This window comes from Macaca mulatta, chromosome 12 (assembly GCF_049350105.2).
Source record: "Macaca mulatta isolate MMU2019108-1 chromosome 12, T2T-MMU8v2.0, whole genome shotgun sequence".
Taxonomy (NCBI): Eukaryota; Metazoa; Chordata; class Mammalia; order Primates; family Cercopithecidae; genus Macaca; species Macaca mulatta.
Window position 1 is genome coordinate 130,229,201 of NC_133417.1, and position 19,377 is coordinate 130,248,577.

Here is a 19,377-nt window from a genome sequence, read left to right on the forward strand (position 1 = left end):
GACTCATTTTACAGACAGGGAAGCCAAGCTATACGGAATTTAAATAACTGACCCAGAGATCACATTGCCAGTAAGTGCTTTTGTAAGTCACTCAGACCCACACACCCTGGTTCCTCACCCATGGCAATGCAATGTAAATCAGGGCTGGCATGTGGCATTTTCTCACGTGGTTTCTGGGTACGGAGTGTTTTTCTCTTTCTTCTTAGCATCTATTTATCCTCCGGGTCTCAGCTCCATTGCCACTGCCTCAGGGGAGGCCTTCCCTGACTGCTTTGAGGAGGTGCGATGTTCAAACGATGCAGTTTTAAGGTAAGGTAGAATGCAACTCTCAAGGAAGTACTTATCATGATTACAATTTTCCATTTGTTTGAGCTTTGCTCTGCCACCAAACTGTAAGTGCAGGGCAGCAGCAGTCTATTGTCATCTGTGCCTACCAAATGCAAGATGCAATTGTCTCAGTTGTTTACTGAATTTCTGATTAGACAATCTAACCATGACAAACTCACTGCATGCAAATTGAATGTATTGGGCATGGTCTTAAAAACTAAAATATGTTCCAACAGAATGAAATAGATTTGGAAAAATGAATTTCAAAAACCTTAAGCTTTAGCCCCATCAAAATAAATTAGTTCCATGAAAATAAAATCTGAGAATAAAACAGCTATCCACAAGAAACTTATTGAAGGCTGACAAAAATACTGTGTTTATATCTGGTTTGCCAAAAGACACATTATATCCTCAATTGTATTACTCGGTTTTCACAAAGTTTTATTATATCAAAGCCTGGTGTTTAGAGAAAATCCTAAAAACCACTCTTCTAGAAGGCAAAGAAACAAAACCCAAAACAAGCATACCAGTTTTTTTTCTATATTTGATTATGTTTTAAAAATTAACAAACGTTTTATTAGCAGTAATTTGTTGGAGTCTATACTTTTTCTAGCCATAAAACTATGTGTTTTTACTTGGTAATATGATGTTTTTCATCTTCACACTATGATTTCCCCCAAAACACTTACATCCACTAAAGGTATAATGTTCTATATTAACACACACACACACATATATATATAAAATATGTATACATAAGTATATATATGTGTGTATGATATGTATTTATCTATAGCTCTATCTACATATAGTTGAATTTGCTTTGTTTTTGATATAAGTTTCTACATATCACCTCCCCCGACCACCATACCCATATCCGATTTTCTGCTTTTCTTTATCACTGTGTTGGTTTTGGATTTTAAGCTGTTTTGTTTTTTCTTTTTAGACTTTGTGTATTTTTTCTTTGCTTCTAATCATTTCTAAATTTGGTACAATTTGGAGAATTAAAAAGATGCAAGATTATCTGAACAAGATGATACAGGATGTAATCTGAGTTTAGTAAGCCTTTGCCTCAAAGATTTATGTTGCTAATTACTAAGGCTCTCATTACATTCAATTAATTCTTTTACCCAGAGAGAAGCCGTTCAATTCATTTGTCCATTTTCTGTGGCTTTGGGATTCAACTCAAAATTAGTTCACAAGGGAAAATAACTAGCAAAGATACTCTGTGCCTTAAAGCTCCATGTTATACCCATCTATGGTAGACCGTTTAAACTCATACTCCATGACACAGGCTTTCTTTCCCAGGGGAATCTGATAATATTAGTATATTCAAGATTCAACCTCACTGAAATGAAATAGGAACATTAGCTCAGGATTTAGAAGGTCTGGAAATTGTTTCTTCTTCATACATACACTCAAAAAGATGAAACTAGGCAAAACATGTTAACATTCTTTGATAATAAAACTTTATTAGGTTAGGATATTAAGAAGAGAGTCAACTTATTTCCTTTGGAGTAGTTTCCATAGTTTCCATAGTATGTCCCTCTCTGGTCCTGATTGTACTCATAGGACACAAATTAAACAAACGTATGTTCCAAATAATACAGAATTACTTTTTCATAAATAATTCATTTCCTTCATTTAACTTGCTTCCTTATACCAGCTTCTCAAAGTACTTGAGCAGGAAAGAAGAATTATTGTCTCCTACAAGTGGGGGACCCAAATGTGGAGATTTTTTGAAGGTCAAAAAGCAAATGAAGTAGAAGCTTGATAACACCCTCACTGGCCTCTCTTGTTCACTGTACCACCTTTTTTGGGGTGTGGAACAAATACAGTGAAATCCTAATGTAAATCACCTCCCTGCATTACTGAGTGAGTTACCCAATGGATAAAATGAATTCTCACCAGCACAGTGGCCACTGTGGATTTCTCATAAGCTATGTGAGCCTGCTGACCTGCAAGACTCCATCGCTTTATAATGTGAATTAGTTTACAATGTGATTCTACAAAAGTCACAGGAACAGAAAACCAAACGCCACATGTTCTTGCTCATAAGTGGGAGTTGAACAATGAGAACACATGGACACAGAAGGGAACATCACACACTGGGGCCTGTTGGGGGGTGGGGGGAAAGGGGAGGGAGAGTATTAGGACAAGTGCCTAATGCATGTGGGGCTTAAAACCTAGATGACGGCTTGATAGGTGCAGTAAACCACCATGGCACATGTATGCCTGTGTAACTAACCTGCATGTTCTGCACATGTATCCCAGAACTTAAAAGTAAAATAAGAAGAAGAAGGAGAAGTCGATATTCTGGTGCTTCCAACAGACAGGACAGATAAGAGTCCCCATTTAGCCAACTAGGAGAAATGAGTCAGCATGTCTAGGTCATCTGGGCTTTTATTAATATTAAGTGACAGACTTGAGACTCTGACTTGAAATCCAGAGTTTATTATTCAATCATAGCAGTTCTCAGACCCTCAGGTGAACAACAGGTACCCAGGGAAAAAGCCAAGTTCCTTTGTATCTTGTCGGGGGCAACAGAAAATACACTGTAGAGGCCAAAGTTGTTTTTTTTTTTTTTAAAAAAAAGGTTCCTTTGTGGTTGAGGCCACATCATTCACCAGACAGGGGTCAGTAAGCATTTTCTGTAACTGGTCAGAATACTTTAGTCTTGGTGGGCCATATATGGTGTCTGTATCTTTTTCCCCATGCCACCAACCCTTCCTCCTCCTTTTTGGTTTTGTTTTGTAACAATTTAAAAGTGTGAAAATCATTCTTAGCTCAAGCACTGTATGGCTGCAGGCAGATTTTGACCCACAAACTGTATGGTTAATCAGAGTACTGGATCTAGCAAATTCTAGGGCACCAACAGAGGACTTGTCAGGGAGGTCTTGGAGCAGTAACTGCAATTCTCTTACTCGGAAATGTCTGCCATATAAGTGCACACATCCTTGATTCCCAACTCACTGCAAATTTAGGCTATTTATTGTTAATTTCCTGCCTTAGACCAAAATTCAAGACAAAGCCATATTTGGCTTGGTGTATATGCTAGATCTTTGGCAGTCCTAAATTTAAATTTTATGGTTTCTACTATTTCAGAGAAACCCCAGAATGTTCATGGATTTTAAAGTTTTTTTCACTTTTGAGTTCAGACCTGTGAATCTGGTGTGGGGTATTGGTCATATAACCAAAGTGAGACTAGTAGCCTGACCAACACTTGCTTTTCTCTCTCCTCTTATGCCACCTCTAAACTCCACAGTGTGAACAGAAAAACATTCTCTTTTGGGGGAGTGGGGAAGAAAAAGACTGAACATGAAGCTAACTTCTGGGGTTGGTGATGAGCAAATGACATAAGAAATAACAGATATTAGCCAGAAAATAGTAAATCTACATAAATTGAATTAGTTTCTGAGACCTTTAACAAAATATGCTCTAAAGGAAGTAAAAAAAAAAATCATGAAAGTTTCTGTTAATTCTCCCGCCAAAAAAAATTGAGAGATAAAAGTAGAGCTTTAAAGGAATTTCTTCATTTTTCCCCCATTAAACTTGACTGCATCGTAACAGGCCATTGTAATGGTCTCAGATGTCAGGATTCATGTGTTTCTTTTAAATAAGAATCTACATTAGTTAATTTTGATGTTTAGCAATTTCTCTCCATTTCGGACTATATAAACTAGACTACAATTATGCCAGCCCTAATCTTATCTCTGCGCATAGATTCGGAACCTAGACCACAGGAATGAGACTCTTTGATACAACTTTCCACTGTGAAGTTTTGAATGCCAAAGGCTTGTGAAGGGTGTCAGTATTCAAAGCCTTGTATTTATCTTGGCAACTTTCTTCATCCTTAACTTACTCTTGGACATTTCAATTAAGAGTTAAGTGGGCATCTTGATCAACTGAACTTTGCATATTAGTGCCAGCTGCTTAAAAATCTCAAATAATCAGCAGACGCTTATTTAGCTTTGAGTCTGTAAACGGCTTTGGGCTGGGTACTAACGGAGCAAGAAGGAAGCTCAGAGGCTAGGCAGGGTGGCTCACGCCTGTAATACCAGCACTTTGGGAGGCTGAGGCGAGTGGATCACGAGTTCAGGAGTTCAAGACCAGCCTGGCTAACGTGGTGAAACCTCATCTCTATTAAAAATACAAAAAATTAGCAGGTGTGGTGTCATGTGCCTGTAATCCAAACTACTTGGGAGGCTAAGGCAGAAGAATCGCTTGAACCCGGGAAGCGGAAGTTGCAGTGAGCTGAGATTGCACCACTGCACTCCAGCCTGGGTGACAGAGCAAGACTCCATCTTGGAGGAAAAAAAAAAAGTACGCTTACTTTCTGCCTTTGAGGGTCAAGGTCAAAGCAAGGAGACCATTAATTAGGAAGTGATTGCTCTGGTAGATGAAATTTCCTGTCTACCAGTGAGATAAGAAAAATATGTGATCAGCAAGTAAATAAACAATTATACATTCAATTAAATAGGCTGAGATGTGTTAGAAGGCAATGCATGATTAACTTTCAAATGGATTTATACACTATAAATATTATAGGAGATTAGAAGAGACAAAGATCCCATTTATCAATCATTTATTGATGTTTACACTGGGCTAGGCTTTACTCATCTTTATATAGTTCCTTGAAACTCCAGACATATATGCAACTTCCTACTTGACATCTCCGTATATAGACCTAACAGGTATTTCAAACTCAGCATCCTTAGGGTGAGCTTAGATTCTCTCTCTAAACCTTCCACTCCTGTGTTTTTCTCTCTCTGAATGGCAGCTTGGTTCTTCTGGACATTCAGGCCAATATAAGCACAGTCAACTCTGACACCTTTTCCTTTTCCACACTTTATATTCAACTCTATTCGTTCTACTTTTGAAATCTATCCAGAATCTGACTACTTTTCACAGCCTCAGCAACTACCATCCAGGTCTTTTGGCTGGGATCATTGCAACCGCTTCCTAATTAATGGTCTCCCTGCTTTGACCTTTGACCCTCTATGGCCAGAGATCCTGTTACTTCATTGCTTCAGGGCCTCCCAGTTAGTGGGGTTATAGTTAACATAACACTCACTATTCACCAGTCGCTGTTTTAAGCAATTTGCACCTATGAACATACTGAATTCTTACAATAACCTTACACTGGTGGGTACTGTTACTTTTTACATTTTATCAATGAAGACACAAAGACACAAGGAGGACAAGTCATTCATCAAGATCACACAGCTAGTGAGTGGCAGAGATACCACTCAAACCCTGACATTCTGGCTGCGTGACCCAGGCTCTTAACCTCTGTGCCTGCCTCTTCCAGCGGCTTTCTTTCTCACTTGGAAAAAGCCTAGGCCTTCCTGACAGCTGTGTGTCTGACATGATCTGACCGCGTTGCCTCCCTGACCTTGCCTTCTACGACCCTCTTCTTGGCTCATCTGGACACGCTGGCCTCCTTGCTGTTCTTCTAACACCCCAGGCTTCTTTTCACATTAGGGCCTTTTGCCTTGGCGGGTCCTTCTGCGTTAGGCATTTCCCTGCTGAAAGTGGCATGGATCATTCCTTTGCCTCCTTAGGGTCTTTCCTCAAATGTCACTTTTCAGTTAGGATGTCCCTGATCACATCCCTATGGAACATCTTACCATGACATCCAGGCACTGTTCTAAGCACTTAACACTTACTTTATGAAACCCATACAACTGCTCTAATTTGACAAAATTGCTATCCTCATTTCACAGTGGAGGAAAGGAGACACAGATGTTAAACAGCATGCCCAAGGTCACACAGCTGGTAAGTGATGAAGTCAGGATTCCAACCTAGGCGCTCTGGCTCCAGAGTCTGTGATCTTACAAAAAAAAAAAAAAAAATCAATATATAAAACTTGGTGACTAATGGGCAGTGGGAAAGTGAGTAAAAAAGAAAAAAGTTTGTTCAGAAGCTTAGAGCCAGAGCGAGAAGACGATTAGCCAATATAAGAACACCACACTGGAGGAGGAGAAGGGGTGGACAGTTTAGATTATCATCTTCCAGAGCCATGTTTCTCAGAGTGTCATCCAAAGTACTCCTTCGTCAGAATCAACTGGGAGTGCTTGCTACAAGAGCAGATTCCTGAGCTCCACTCCACATCTGCTCATATAGAGTCTTTGGGGTCAAGAGCTCAAGGATTTGCGTGAATGAAAACTCCTAGGTGATTTTGAAATACACTAAAATTTTCAAATCACCATCTTGGAAAACAGAAAATATTTTCATTGGCTAAAGTTTGTAGACTAAACATCACAATTGTAGTATAGCATTTCCATAACAACAAGACTGGCAAAATGTTCTATCACCTTCAAACTTTGCAACTTAGGGTAGGGACTTTGGATGGGTTTGTTCATTGGCGGATTCCAAGTGCCTGAACCAGTGCTTGGACCATCGTGGGCTGGCAATAAATAATTAGTGAGGGGGTGAATTTTGGAGTGGCCCAGAAGAAATTTTCAAGATGCACAATGACTTTGTATGAGCACGTTTTACTCAGAGTAGTTCCAGATTTCCATCAGACTTCTTACATAAATTCAGTTTATCTGTTTTATCATGATTTCCTTCGAAGTGTGAACAGACTGGAAAATACACTGGCTTTTGGAATCATTGCTTTAAGTGTGACTCGGGGAACTGGCATTTAGCAGCTGTGTGATGTTAAGATATTCAACCTTTCTGAGCCTTTAGTTTCCTCATTAGTATATTCTTCATCACCTTATTTAATGTCATAAAGGTATTATATGAATCAAAAGGATCCTTGGAAAAATATTATGACTAGCAAATAGCTTTTTAAAATTTCTCAGTTATTTTGAGGTTTTTTTTTTTTTTGCAAATTTCTAGCTGCAAAATTTTATAGACTAACAAAATTAGAAAAATAAGACTTACTGGTATAGCATGAGCACTGCAAATAGTTATAGAATGTGTTAATGTTATTAACAAGAGTTAAACTTGGAAAACAAAGATTTCTTTGACAATTGAACTATTTCAAATCCTTTAAAATTTAATTTGTGAAAACTTATGGGAATAATAAACATGAAACTATTCCTATTTAGTGTTTCCTTTCAGAAATAATCACAGCCCCTTAGTTCAAGAACAATATTGCTTTTTGAAAATAAAATATTTGTTGAAGAAGTAGGCAAACAATGTTATAGTTTAGTATTCTGTCACTCAGAGGCATAGCCCAAGCCAAATGACTTTCATTTAAGAACTTTTAAAGTAACAGGTATTTTTCATTCATTATTTACTACATCCTTGATATCTCAACATTGAAATATAAGAGAAAAAAGTCGATTATGCTGAAGCCACCTAGACTTCAATGTCTCCTCAATTTTGGAGACTTTACCATACTACCTATTCTAATTTCAGTGACTAAGCAGATCTCTTTTTAAACTTAAAGAAAGAAAGAACTGTATCCTCAAATTTATTCTTGCTGATCAAACAGATGCACAAAAAAGGAACAACATTGTTTACTATAATTAAAGCACAGACAAAAGTGTAATTTGACAAGCGGCAAGAAACAGCTTTCTAATGAAAACACTATGCATTCTACAAAATTCTTAATTCTTTATTCTAATATTGTGCCTAAGTTAAGCATTCTGGAAAGGCATTTCCTTTGCAGAATCAGAAAGAAAAGCCCCAAATATCCTGAAGTTAAAGATCCAACTATGAGCATCTATACAACTTCAGTGGTTACATGTGATTTAAAAAAATGCCCATTTTGGGCTCTTCTTTCAAATTATAGTTATAAAATAAAATCCACTCACTTAAACCAAACTCCAGATTTTTCTCTTATTTTCTGCACAAAAGTTAAATAACAACATGCAAAACATGAGGCAGAAGAGAATTTCTAGTAGACCGAGAAGCTGCAGTTTCATGACATACAACAAGAAGAAAATACGCTCTTTGGATGATAGAAATAGTTTTGAAAGATTTTCCCCAAATAGTACTTCAGAGTAGTAAACTCTAGGTCACACATGTCTTTATCTAACGCTGAACACCAACACCCCTAAACTGTAACCTCTCTATAATAACAGTTCAATCCACTGAGGCTGCTTTACCACGGATATCATACCATTATGATGAGAGTTCTGGGTCTATTCATTTCATCGTCACTTTCCAGAGGCAAAATTTCGTGGGATGGTTCCTCTTGGCGTCGTCTACAAATGTGTGGACAGCTCCTCTGGACCACAGAACGAAAAGCTTGAAGCAGAACAATGCTGGCAGTGCAGCCCATCGCTGCATCCTGGAGCCTACAAAATAACTTCTATGTTGATGCTATGTTTGCAAAACAGTGGCTCCTTGTCCCTGAAAACAGCCTACACTGCAGCTGCAGCCGGCTCACTCTCCAATCACTTCCTTGAGCTCTGATCATCTGATCATGGCCAAATAGCTTGGATGCAGAGATGGGAAAGATTTGATCCACGGCAACTGAACACACGCTCAGAGAGTATTTCTCAATTCACGTCGAGAGCATGTTTCCTGTTCATTACAATGAAGCTCTTCGATTCTCCTTTCAGAGGTCTGAATCAATGTATCTTTCCCAGTCAGACACACAAATGAATTACTTTTTCAGATCATACAACTGAAAACCTGACTTTACACTGACAATTTTTCCAGAGGCAAATGAGCATCATGTCAAGAGTGAAAATGATTGTTTTTTATAAACATAAACACTTCCTGAAGGAAATTTCACTGGATATCTCACTGATTGAGGTTTTACTTTTCATGGCTCATAAGTTCCAGAAATGAAATTGGCTTATCTGAAACATAGAGTTCACTAGATCAAGATGATTTAACAAAAGCATGCACGCATTAACCAGCCCCGCGTGAGAGACACCAGTGTTCCCCTGTGATTTCCTTTCAATAGTATGGTTGTTCTGTTCCCACACATGCAGTTCTGCAGCCTAATACATTTTTATATTTACATAGGCGGCTTGCAGGGCTGAAAATATCTGTTTTACTGAGGTCACTCAGCAAGCTCCGCCAAGCTGACCTCTTAGAAAAAGCAGCTGTAAAGCATTTTAACATCCTATCAATAAGAATTCAAGGCTCTGGGAAGGACTTTAAGGTCTTTGGTAGTTAAGAGTCTAGTATTCCCTGACTCCTGCGAGACTAGTCACTTAGGAAAGAACCAAAGAGAGATGCTTAGAAATCACGTGTCCTTTCTGGAATGGCCTCAACATCTAATGGTATAGTGAAAGAGAATAGGGCAACAGGGGCTGCTTGCACTAAAAATATCTCATGGAAAATGGATTTTGCTTACAAATGAGGAAAGTATGAAATCCCCAATAGAATTCAATGTCGGGATCTTTCTGCCAAGCTAATTCTTCCAGTGTAACTCTTGGAGATTCAAAGAAAAAAAATGTTTTCTGTGGTTTCTGGGCTCCTTGGCGTGAAGGGTGCTGCAGGAAGTTTGAGGAAGGATTGTTTTGCTATAACGTGTGGCTGCCCCAGCCTCAGTAAGGTTGTTGCTTTCGCGGAAGCATCTAGCGTGATGCTCAAATACGCATTAATTGCTCAGCAATCTGTCACAACACAGCATCGTTTTAATTGGTATTTCGCCCCAGAGAAGTAAAACATGCTTCTTTTTCTTTTCTTTTAAGAAGTTACTGGCTGCCAGTAGTTTTTCATCTCCCTCTGTTTTGAGCAAATATATTTTAGTGCTGCTGGAAAAAGAAGAAAAAAATGCTAATGATGCTGGCAAGTCCCCTACTCCCTCTGGACCTCTGTCAGACTGCCCGGGTGCTAATCTAAACCATTTTTCCTCTAAACAACTAGGGCATTTACTGAAGAGAGGCTACGATTTAGCCTGTCTGGCTTGTGTGTATTGAAGATCTATATCTAATGGTGTCCACTAGAGACAAAGTGCAGAGTGGGCTTCTATGTTTGTGAATGTGTCTTCTCAAATAGGACAGTTCCTCTGGGCTCTCTGTATGGCAGTGCCCACCCCCACCCACTTACTCCCATCCCCCCAGGACGTCTCTCTCTCCAATCGTTTCCGTAGGTTCTCATCATCTGCTCATGGCTGCGTAGCTCGCAGGCAGCAAGTGGCTAGCTGGAAACGCTTAAATAGTCCACCAGCCCCAGTCAGAAACTGGAGAGAGAAGACAGATCCCTCCGCTCTCCACCGTGGGCTTGGCAGGCATGATGGACTTCACATCCTAAACTCCTCTCTAACCATCTCTCTCTAAATCTGGCTGACCTCCGGGGTGGCTTTTGGAATCAGATGTTTTGGCAGATGCCAAAGTCTTTAGGGAGACAAATGAGATGCTTTCTAGCTATTACAGTCCCGCCTGCATCGATCCCCTCTGCCTGAGGAATTCACCCCTATTACTGACGGGCTGCTGACAGACCCTCAATATTCTCTCTCTCTTGCTCTGTCTCCTCTCTGTTAGCCTCTGTTATCAAGCTAAAGGAACGTCCAAGGACTGGTTACTTTGGAATTCAATACACACAAGCATTATCCAGTGGACAAGAAATACAAAGATGAAACTCAGGGAAGAAGAGTTGAGGTCGGGCGCGGTGGCTCAAGCCTGTAATCCCAGCACTTTGGGAGGCCGAGACGGGCGGATCACGAGGTCGGGAGATCGAGACCATCCTGGCTAACACGGTGAAACCCCGTCTCTACTAAAAAAAATACAAAAAACTAGCCGGGCGAGGTGGCGGGCGCCTGTAGTCCCAGCTACTCGGGAGGCTGAGGCAGGAGAATGGCGTAAACCCGGGAGGCGGAGCTTGCAGTGAGCTGAGATCTGGCCACCGCACTCCAGCCTGGGTGACAGAGCGAGACTCCGTCTCAAAAAAAAAAAAAAAAAAAAAAGAAGAGTTGAGTATGTTCTCCAACATTTTCTCATGAAAGATTCCAAACATGCAGCAAAGTTGCAAGAAAGGGGTTGGGTTCTGAGCTCTATGTTTTACATAGTAAATTGAGCTGGAGATGGGGTTGGGTTGGGGGAGACACAGAAATCTACCCAGAGACATGTCCATGTTTCCGTCATATTTAGCAGGCATGTTGACACACAGGCCTCCCCCCCCCCCCCCTTTTTTTTTTTTTGAGATAGAGTCATGCTCTGTCCCCCAGGCTGGAGTGCAGTGGTAGGATCTCGGCTCACTGCAACCTCTCCCTCCCAGGTTCAAGTGATTCTCGTGCCTCAGCCTCCTGAGTGGCAAAGACTACAGGCGTGCACCACCACACCTGGCTAATTTTTGATACACAGGAAATATTTTAAGATTAGGTATAAACTCTTCAGCAGGTGTCTGCTATTTTTATTTGAACTTATTAATATGATGAATCATTAATTTGGCCTCCAAACATCAAATGTGCATGGCCTGACTAATAAATGGCCTTTGGAGATTCTTCTTCACTCTCTCGTCTGCCTTCTTTCCCTAGTGGGGTCTTATTTCATGATTCAATAAGATGTTTATTAAACCTGAAATGCTAGAAACAAGATTTTTTAAGTAATTGTCTTGGATTAGGAAATAATGTCACTAACAATTCGTAACGTTAAATTTTCCAAAGAAGTGCTGGAAGCTAAATTTCATCCTGGGTGATTAATTATATATTATTATATGTTATTTTATATATATATAAAAATTTATTCAGCACTTATGAAATCTTAAATTGATGTAAATATTCTTGTTTCAAAGCAGAGATAGCCGTGTTGTGTAGATTATAGTAGCCTTAATGCACATAGCAAATGGAAGGAAGGACAGAGAGAGATGTTTTTAACATCTTATTGACCAGGGAGAAAGACATATAGGAAGAAAAAGTAAGGCATTTCAAGAGAATAAAAGGAGGCTAAGGAGAAAAAAGGAAAAAAAGAAAAAAACGAATGAAGGGGCAAACAAAAACCAGCAAAATCGTACTGAATCCTAAGAGGGTTCTGGACTCTGCCTCAGGGGTCCACCTACCCAGCTGCAGACTATCCATCCTTCTTCGACAAATCTTGACTAATGAATTTAGTTTTCAGAGCACTTTTCTAAAATCTTTTGGCCTAAGAATCATTTGGCTGCACATGTAGATATCTCCACCACTGGGATAATATGTCCAAAGACCTTTTTACAATAGGCAAGGAAATACATATTTAATTTAAATAAATAATGTCCATTGAAAGTGTTGGACCTTCCCAGCTTTGTTAAATAATGTAAGAGCCGTGTGTCTAAATCTATAATCTATTGCAAAATACCTGCCTCTATTTTGACTGTGTCAAATTGGACTGTGCTCTGGCATGATGGAGATGAAGCCTATATTCTTCTCCTCCCCAAAAGGTCTGGTGCATCTGAGCCTTCTGACACATAATGCTGACCTTGGATGGGGAGAGGTTTTCTGCTATCCTCTATAAAGCATCAAATACACAGAAACCTACTGCTAATAACACATGCTTGTTTTGTAAAAACAAAGATGAGCTTAGATAAAATATTTGAGAAATAAAAAATTGAGAAATGAAGCCTGACAAAATCAGCCTCAAGGACTTTTTGGATACCCCTGATGCTATACAGCTTGGTTTCATTTCTTCACACACTGCAAGTTTCTGGTGGGTCTATTTCAAGACCCTCATAAGGTCATGATCAGAACTTATTTATAAAGATAAATTTATGGAAAGGCTAAGAGTTTAAGGGTAGAATTATGTCCCCCCAAAATTCATATTTTGGAACACTAAGCCCCAGTGTGACTCTGTTTTGAGATAGAGCTTCTAAGAAAGTAATAAGGTTTCATGAGGTCATAAGGGTGGGGCCTTCATCCTCTAGAACTAATGTCCTTTTAAGACAAGGAAGAAACACCAAATATCTCTCTCTCTCTCTTTTCATGTGTGTACAAGGGAAAGGCCATATGAAGCCACAGTGAGAAGGTGCTGTTTGCAAGATAGGAAGAGAGTCTTCACCAGGAAACAACCCTAAGGGCACCTTGATCTTCAACTTCCAGCCTCTAGAGCTGTGAGAAGATGAGTTTCTGTTGTTTAAACCACCTAGTCTGTGGTGTTTTGCTACAGCAGCCCTAGTACCCTAGCAGACCAATACAAGGACCTTGCCTGGGAAAACCATATTCTAACAGTGAAACCTCAAGGGAATCATCACCTCCTCAGAGAAAGGTTCTTATTTCCCCCAGGTTGAATTAACCCCCGCCTTCCTCCCGGCTTCCAAAACACAAATGTTCAGGAGTCACTTTTGAAGTATCTTTTTGCTGCACCTGCCTGCCCTCTGGCCAGCAGAACATGGTTTCCACATTTGGAGTCTGGAGGCCCTGACTTGTAGCTCAACGTGGTGTGCGGAGTACATTTTTTTTTAGCTACCTCTTTCCCCAAATCCAACTGAAATGACAACAAAGCAGTATAAAGCAACATATTACAACAAAATGAGAAAAGGTGGGAAACTTTTTCAGCAAATGAGAATTTTTGAGCATCTCTGAAGGATAAAAAGTGAATTTGATCACATTGACTAATAACTAAAAATGAAGTATTTAGGAACAATTTACAGGCACAGAAAGAGGATACAGCAGATGGCAGCCATTGCTCACAACAGAGCCCAAAAGGGGGTCCAAGCTCTAGAAAGTAGAGGGTGGATGTGAGAAAGTAACTCGATAACTGCCCTTGGACCCTGTTCTCAGCACAGACAAAACACTAGAGCACCTGTCACCAAATATCCCAAGAAGTGCAAATACTTCCAGAATACCTAGCATAGGTGTCAGCACCTCAGTAGAACCCCTCACTATTTTGACTTTGGCCATTGGGGATGGGGTGTGTATCTAGTAGGCCTGCTAGACTGGCTTATATATCCTGAAATGAAGACTGCAGTTGGTGCACCAGTCAACATAACAGCTTGTCCACAGGTCAGTCTGACCAAGTGAAGGAGAGGATTCAAATGTTCCTCCTCTCCCCGATCCCAGGGCCAGAAGGCAGAGTACTCTAGCTCCCCAAATTAAGGAGATCTCTCTTAGTTTGGGTTAATTTATGGTGAGACTGACAGAACCTACAGTCAATATGGACTAAGCATCCCGGTTCAAGTCTAATTTGTTGCTTGTCCAAATGACCTGGTGGAAGAGGTGGCCAGCAGAGCACAGTAGAAAAGCTCACAGTGAGCTTCAGAGTCAGCCTGACTCATACGAGTCACCTAATCTCTCTAAGCCTCAATAGCATCTGCTCTAAAATGGAGATCATCCTTTACACTTTCAGGATATTGGTGGGAAAAGAGTAACTGCAAAGACCAACATCGAGCCTGGCCCATAATTATTCAGTGAACAAGCGTGATGCTGCCTCTGCTAGGGTGATAACAGGCTTTGTCTCCTCCCTCTCAGCTTCCAGGATCAGCTTAAAGGTGATACTGCCCTGGAAAAGCCTCCCCTAACAGGCCTTGCTTCACAGCCCTGAACCTCAGTTCTTATCACTGTACCCTGTGGGTTTCCTTTCTAACACACCAGCTATAATTACATCCTGATTGATTTAATTTTTAAATTATGTCTTCCCTCTCTGTAAGACATAGGATTGTGCTTACCTTGTTTGCTATATATCCAGCACCCACCTTGGAGTACATGCTCAATGAATAATAATCATGATGATGATACCTCTAAGAAAGCAAGCCCTTATGGCACTCGCCATGTGCCAGGCATAGTGCTAATGAATATTTATACATCAGGATACATTTACACCTCCCTCTATGAGGCAGTGCTGTGATCATCCCTGTTTTACTGTTGAGGAAACTGAGGCACAGAGAAATTAAGTGATTCCCTCAGAGAATCACAGCTAGTAAGTGACAGAACCAGAATTAGAACTGGCATGTAGCAGGAGGTAGTGAGGCAACCCTGGAAAATTCCCTTTGAGAGCTGGTCTGTCCCTCACAGCAAAGTCTATGACTTTTTCTTGGATGACAGTTTCAGAAACCAGCTAACAATTGAGCAGATGGTTTTAAGGTGATGATTTAAATTGCATTTTGATGGGAATTGAAACCACTCTTAAATGTAATGAATTTGATAAATGAATTTTTTTAAGGTGCCTTGTTTACTGTGTGAAGTGTTCACTGGCAGCAGTGACTTAACTGCCTAAATTGGCTGTCAAAGCATATATTTAGAATACAGAAATATAATGGGCTCCCTTTATCATTCCTTGCTTCCCCCTACATGACACAAAATGTTGGTTAACACCAAAATGCCCCCAGAAAAGAGGCTACTTTGGGTCCAATTAGAAAGAGGAAAATGAGCCATCATCCCAGGACACTCTGAGCGTGGACTTGGTTACTGGAAGACCTGCCACTCACTCTTGAATCCACTGGAGGCTGACCCTGGAGAGTTGGATGACAGCTCAAACATGTCACTGCTGCAGATGGAACCAGCCACTTTCCTTCCTGGGCTAGTGTGAGGATCTAGGGGTGACCATCAAGTTGGTGGGAGCTCAACTGCCTCGCAATCTTTGTTTCATCTTCCTTCTCTACCACAAATATTCTCTGTGGAGTCATGCGATAGGAAGAAACATGGGGACTAAGGCAGAGGGTAGGAAACCTCCATCTGCTGATTTAAGCTATAGCACTGCCTTTCCATGACAGCTCAGAAATGATTAGTGGAATGAATGAATCAATAGATAATAAAAATCACACCATCATTGTCATCATTATCATCTTCATCATCATCATCATCAAGCTCTTAATCATGTTGGACTAAATTTTCCAGAGGTTCAGCAATTGTTCCTAAACAAAAGTGACCCAAAGGAGGAGAACCCCTTAGATTGAAAGTGGTAGGGAATTTTGCCCCCAGTCAGTAAAACCAGGTCATGGGATTTGGTCATTTTCCAGGGCAAGATTAGTGAGAATCTTTTTCCGTGTCTGTTTCCAGATGGGTAAGCCCCTCCGCCAGGTCTGAACTCAATTAAATGGCTAGGAGGGAGTTAATCAGTGCCTTCTTAGCTGAAAAGTGGAAAACACAACCCGATGAAGTAATTCTTCCTAGGTCCCAGTTACCCTTTCTCAACTTGCATCTCTGCCCCTCCTACTGCTACCTCTAATCAGGGAACTGGGACTTAAGTTTATTATGATAATAACCCGTGACCTCTTTTGATCCCCCTGCAAGTGTGATTTGTAGAGACCTTTTCTTTCGGTTTCTCTCTCTTCATTTTCACTTAATTATAGTGGTCTCCTCTTTGCAGGCATCTTTCCCATGTGCTGACATTTATTGAGTTGTACAATTAATCACTTTGGAAAAAAGCACACTGTTCTTTTGCTTTAAAAATCAGGTGCTGCTGCCAAGCTTTCCTTTAACTTCATTTTTCTACCTTTGGCATTGGTGCAGCTGAAAAGCAGATTATTCTTTTGTGGGTACATTTAGATGCATCAGAAAATTATCTTTCATTGCCCTCTAAATCAGCTTCCTGCAGAGTGCATAGGTAATTTAAATGTTCCGTTAATAACTTACCTTTCTCAGGCATCTATGTTTGATTGAACTCTCCTCAGCTCATACTAAACCTTTCTTATTCTTAATAAAAGGTAGTATAGTGCGGCACTTAGGCATCAGGAAGCTGTTTGCCAAAATGTAAACCCCTGTTGAGCTGTTTATTAACTTTGTGACTTTGAGCAAAAATTTTAAGCCTCACTTTCCTCATCTGTTCAATGAATGAATATTAATGAGGATCTAATATCCACATAAAGTGCTGGGCCCAGTATCAAACACACGGTACAAATTCAACAAATTCTAATTATTACTGGAAAAGAGAAAATCTAATGACTTTTAAACACTGCTTGTTTTCTCCCCACTTCCCCAGTAAGTAGGTTTTTTTTGTTTGTTTGTTTGTTTTTTAATCTCTTCACTCTTCTTTTCCCAGGGACACACAGTCTTCTCTGAGTGATAGGGGAATGGGTGTTGCATATGTCTCCTCTGCGCTTTGAAGTTAGCTCCCATGGTAATGTGACACAAGTTCTAAATCCCCTTCCCTGTTATTTTTCATGAGTAAACAAATTTAAAATAATATAATAATACCTCACTTACCCTAAGGTCACTACTTTTGCAACATCAACTATGCTGATCATAGTCAAGTACTGAAAAGGGACAGAAACAACTTCTCCAGAGCCAGAAAAGGATGTCATGAGATTTATTCTGTGAAGCTAATGGGAGTGGCTTAGTGAAGAGGTCTTTATATCCTCATGGTTAACACCATTACCTTATGCAGGATTCTAAAGAGCTTGCTGAACTAAGCTTACAGTGACTTTTGACCAGAAGCAATATCATTCTGACCTGCCCTGGTCCAGCCAATGTCTACTGGAAGGATGTCCCTGCTGAAGGCAGGTGGGATGAAAGATTCTTCCAGGGGTTGTGGTGGGCCCAGCTACAAAGCCAGCTCACCAAAGACTCAGCCATCTGATGGAGCTGAGGCCACATACATAGGGAAGGAATGAGGGTGAAATAATGCGGCCTAGAAAGTGATTCACAGTAATAAGCATGAGTTTTGGAGTTGAAGAGATCTGCCTGTGTTTGAATCCTAGTTTTGTTGTCTTGGAACATGAATTCTCTGAGCCTTATTTTCTCCATTGGCTAATAAGAGTAAGAAGAACCCTTCTACATAACTGTTGTAACAAAGGCACATGGTACAAAACACTGGCATAAATAGTACATGATATCATTCTTTCACCATTATCATTATTACAACTATTTGTGTTATTATCATTGCTATTCCGAGTTAGTACCAAAGAGGGTAGATAACAGTCCTGCAAATCAAGGCTCAAAGTCAATAAAGCCATGTGGAAACGGTAACTCAAACAGAAGAGAGAGCCTTGGCACTGGAATGAAGTGGCAAGGACAAGAGAGAGGTGGGACAGGAAGTTTCCTTGACTTCTCTTCACCAGCTCATGGGTCCAGGGTGCATGGCTGAGTCAGGCTAACTTAAAGGTATGAGCCACCCACCAAAGGAAGGGACAGATGACAGACAATGTGAGAAAATGGAAAAGAAAAAAAAAATCAATATCCACAGTATCCGGGACTAATCCATGTTTGGGGAGGTAAACACTAGAAAGGTGGATATAAATTATGGTGTTCTACCCCAGTACAATGGATGAAATTGATGCATTAGGGAAGTGACTGATGCATCAATGACTGATGTTTGGACTTTATGGTGGGGGTGAATATAGGAGGAGTTGTTACTGGAATATATTCACAACAAGGACACTAATGCATCAGGAAAAAACAAATTATGTCCAAGTGACCTTGGGTTCAGGAGGGAGAAATCTGTGACACATTCTAGATCAAACTTCCACCAGCAACTGCTTTTAATTTTTAAAAGTTAAGTGATCAAATTGGGCAAATTATGTTATCTTCAAGAGTTAGTTATGTGAAAAATATTTTTGGATGACATGGGATAAATGAGCTATTAACTGTACTCTCTGTACTTGTTCTATTTTATTTTCTGTGTTCATTTTTCCCCCTTTGAATTGTGGCAGGAATTAACCACCCACGTCTTAAACATTCCAAGTTAAATCTAGTTTACAATAATCACGAATTGCTTTCCAAACATGAAAATGGCAGTCTTTAAAGTCGTTTACAATGTTCTTTCCAAATCAATTTTAAAGATAAAAAGATAGCCTGAGCTCAATTTTACATTGTTTGCCAGGACTCAGGGGAGACGCCCAACGTATCATTTTAGGGTTGGTGCAAAAGCACCCAGCTCCAGGGTTTTGAAAGGAAACAGGGACAAACCAAAGTTTAAGTCCAGCAGGAATAGGAGAAGTAGGCAATATTCAGAAGATTAACTTGATAAGCTAATGCTTAGCCTCTCTTTACAACCTAAACTGCAGGATGTGGATTCTTAAAGTTTTTGTTCCTATTATCTCCAGTTTGTGCTACTGACAATTGAAGCCACTGCAGTTCCCAAGAGGACATGTGCAGCCTTCCTTCTTGTGTGAAGAGGTGGGGAAAGCAGGGGATTGGCTTTGGGCTCTAACACTAATTAGGACTGCAGACAAGTCTTGTCACCTTTTTCTCTGGATCTAAGTTTGCTTGTCCATAAAATTAGAGGGTTAGAATAGATGACATGAGTTCTTCTAGGTGTAGGATTCTATAGCTTTATCTAACAAAAAGAT

At 40.2% G+C, this 19,377-nt stretch overlaps 1 protein-coding gene and 1 long non-coding RNA gene across 6 annotated transcripts in view; one reads left to right on the forward strand and one right to left on the reverse strand.

The window, feature by feature from the left end:
- The window catches only part of DOCK10 (dedicator of cytokinesis 10), a 288,958-nt gene that overhangs the window by 221,573 nt on the left and 48,008 nt on the right, over window positions 1-19,377 (reverse strand). For 2 of the 5 annotated variants that reach the window (XM_077956661.1, XM_015111177.3), the window contains exon 1: window positions 8,405-8,625. The exons of 2 other annotated variants lie outside the window; for them this stretch is intronic. In XM_077956661.1, the coding sequence (XP_077812787.1) occupies window positions 8,405-8,566 (162 nt within the window). In that variant the 5' untranslated portion in view covers window positions 8,567-8,625. Of the gene's footprint in view, window positions 1-8,404; window positions 8,626-19,377 lie in introns of those variants that run through there. One more of the 5 variants, XM_077956662.1, reaches the window with a different exon arrangement.
- The window catches only part of LOC144333330 (uncharacterized), a 323,101-nt gene continuing 303,897 nt past the window's right edge, over window positions 174-19,377 (forward strand). The window contains exon 1 of the long non-coding RNA XR_013401908.1: window positions 174-309. This is a non-coding gene — a long non-coding RNA (uncharacterized LOC144333330). The remainder of the gene's footprint in view (window positions 310-19,377) is intronic.